Below are 2,809 nucleotides of genomic sequence, written 5' to 3' on the forward strand. Positions count from 1 at the left end.
TGCTCCCCAGCATGTCGTAAGAGGCGACTAACGGATTCTGTTTCTCTTTTTACCCTTGTTAAGTGTTTCTTGAAAAGAATATAGTCAATTTTTGTAAAGATTTTAGTCAAGCAGTATGTAAGAAATGTTAAGTCCTTTGTACTGGAAACTTGCATTCTCCCAGTAAGGTAATACATTGTACTACGTTGCAAGCCCCTGGAGCACATTTTTGATTAGTGCTTTTGTGAACAAGAAACAATTGACAAGTGGCTCTATCCCATCTCCCCCCTTTCCCCGTCGCGATATAACCTTCGTGGTTGAAAACGACGTTAAACACCAAATAAAGAAAGAAAGTGTGTTTCAATGACAATAAGTCCTGAAATGCATCAGTAAAACATAATCCTTTTCCTTCTGTGACTTTGTATTATAATTTTTCAAGCAAGAAGTTGCTAGTGGGGTTAGATGTAGAAGATGTAATTATGTGTTCAAATATTGTTGTACTAGCTTTTATATTATACTGGACTCTTTCTTCTTATCTAAACTTGATTTTAATTCTTTATTGATATTTTTGGAGATCTACAAGTATTGATATGTTGTGATTTATCAATGGGAACTTAGATTACCAAATTTCATGTATCAAATTAGCATTGTACTTCACCAAGACGGTGCAGTAAAATAATTTAATTGTTGATATAGCTGTAGGAATCGTCTGTGTGTGTGCACTTGCATGCTTGCATGTGGGTGTATATGTGTGTGTGTGTGTGTGAGTGTGTGTGTGTGTGTGTGTGTGTGTGCGTGTGTGTGTCACAGTGTGTGTGTGTCACAGTGTGTGTGGTTTTCTCTTTATGCACTAAAGTATTTTGTATGCAGTATTTGAATTATGTTTTGTTAATTGCTTTTTTGTTATGCATGAAAGTAAACAGTTATACCAGTTATAAAAGGAGGGACATTTTTTACTAATCCAAAGAATGCCCTGCACCTTTATTTTAATTCTCCTATAGTCACATTAGTTTCTTATGTGTGTTTTTCTGTTTGTTTATGTTTCTTGAAGGAATAGGATTTATGATTTCATGGTTGTTGTTGTTGTTATTTTTCTCAAAAGGGTGGAACATAAAGATGTTTTCTGAATTATAGTGGTGTCATCTTTTAATTACCGGTTTTGTGATATGTGCTGGTTGATTTCTGTTATCATGGTTTCATTATTGCTTTGTTATTTATTGTTGACTTGTTGAACTCTGTGGGATCAAAAGATGTGAAACATAAAGAGGTTGAAATTAGTGTTGTGGGGGCGAGTGTGGATTGATTGCTGCTTAAGTCTCTCTCTCTCTCTCTCTCTCTCTCTCTCTCTCTCTCTCTCTCTCTCTCTCTCTCCTCTCTCTCTCTCTCTCTCTCTCTCTCTCTCTCTCTCTCTCTCTCTCTCTCTCTCTCTCTCTCTCTCTCGCTCTCTGACTCTTTCATCCATACTGTGCATTCACTATGTTTGACAATGTGCTTTGTTTTTATGCAGAAATTACCATTTGTTAAAAAACCTCAATAGTAGGTAGTGTTAAACAATTCCCTGTGTATGCGGATAGCGTCAACGCAACCGAAAACTGCACACACATGAAGTCTTTCAATCAATACTAATGATAATAACTATCGGATGTTAACCATGCAGTGACAGGGATAAACTGCACCCGTTTTGTTGTCACAGGCAAGCAGTCTGCGTGGCGTACGTTTCTATAATAATCCACAGCTTCTCTGTAACAATAACATTGGCCGTGAGGACTTCCCAACCAGCAAGTACACACACACACACACACACGCACACGCACACACACACACACACACACGCAGTGCACACACACACACACACACACTCGTCACTCGTGAACGACAGGAGGGCCCAGCTGTCTCGACTAACACTAATGCCAAAGTCACCGAGACTGGATTTTTTTTTCTTCTTCCAAATTCCTTATAAGATGACGACACAGACGAATGCTATTTATGACGTCATAACAAGTACAATCACTCGTGCTGAAGGAAAATCATGGAGAATTTACTGAACAAGGTGGTACTTATTACTGGTGAGAACTTCCATGCTTTATCTAATTTGTCAGTTTGTTTCGGAGTATATTTATGTCAGACTCTTTTGAAAAGCGGTGTGTGTGTGCGCGCGGGCGCGCGCGTGTGTGTGTGTGTATATGTGTGTGTGTGTATGTGCGCGTGCGTTTGTGTGTGGATGTGTGTGTGGCGTGCGTATGTGTACGCGTTTGTGTATGTGTGCGCGTGTTCTATCTATGTCTCTGGTGTGTGTGTGTGTGTGTGTGTGTACTTCTGTTCGTGCATGTGAGTGTGTGCGTGTGTTTATGTGCGCGAGCCTGTGCCTGCGCCAGTGCATGTGCCTATCTCTGTGGGTGTGTGCGTTTTACAGGGGCGAGTTCGGGAATCGGTGGCTACACGGCCAAGTTCCTGTCGAAGTTCAAACCTAAATTGGCACTGGTAGCCCGCTCAGCAGACAGACTGAAGGAAGTGCAGGAAGAGTGTGAGATGGCGGGGTGTGGGGAAGGCAATGTAAGTTAACCACAACTTGAAATGTTTCTTTGTGTGTGTCTTTCCGTGTGTGTGTGTGTGTGTGTGTGTGTGTGTGTGTGTGTGTGCTGGTAGGCCGCTCAGCAGACAGACTGAAGGAAGTGCAGGAAGAGTGTGAGAAAGCGGGGTGTGGGGAAGGCAATGTGAGTTAGCCACAACTTGAAACGATAGGTTTTCTGTTCATTTTACATTTGGTCAATTTTGACTAAATCTATTCCGGTAGACTAGAGATGATGATGATGGTGTGTGTGTGTGTGTG

The 2,809-nt window shown here is 41.2% G+C and overlaps 1 protein-coding gene across 1 annotated transcript in view; it reads left to right on the plus strand.

Annotated features, from left to right (window-relative positions):
• Window positions 1-1,959: 1,959 nt before the first annotated feature.
• LOC138945480 (uncharacterized oxidoreductase TM_0325-like) overlaps window positions 1,960-2,809 on the plus strand; it is a gene marked incomplete in the record, with an annotated part of 35,076 nt that continues 34,226 nt past the window's right edge. The window contains 2 exon segments of the mRNA XM_070316910.1: window positions 1,960-2,045; window positions 2,393-2,532. Of these exon segments, the coding sequence (XP_070173011.1) occupies window positions 2,009-2,045; window positions 2,393-2,532 (177 nt within the window).

The sequence above is a fragment of the Littorina saxatilis genome, linkage group LG13 (genome assembly GCF_037325665.1).
Source record: "Littorina saxatilis isolate snail1 linkage group LG13, US_GU_Lsax_2.0, whole genome shotgun sequence".
In the NCBI taxonomy this organism is placed as follows: Eukaryota; Metazoa; Mollusca; class Gastropoda; order Littorinimorpha; family Littorinidae; genus Littorina; species Littorina saxatilis.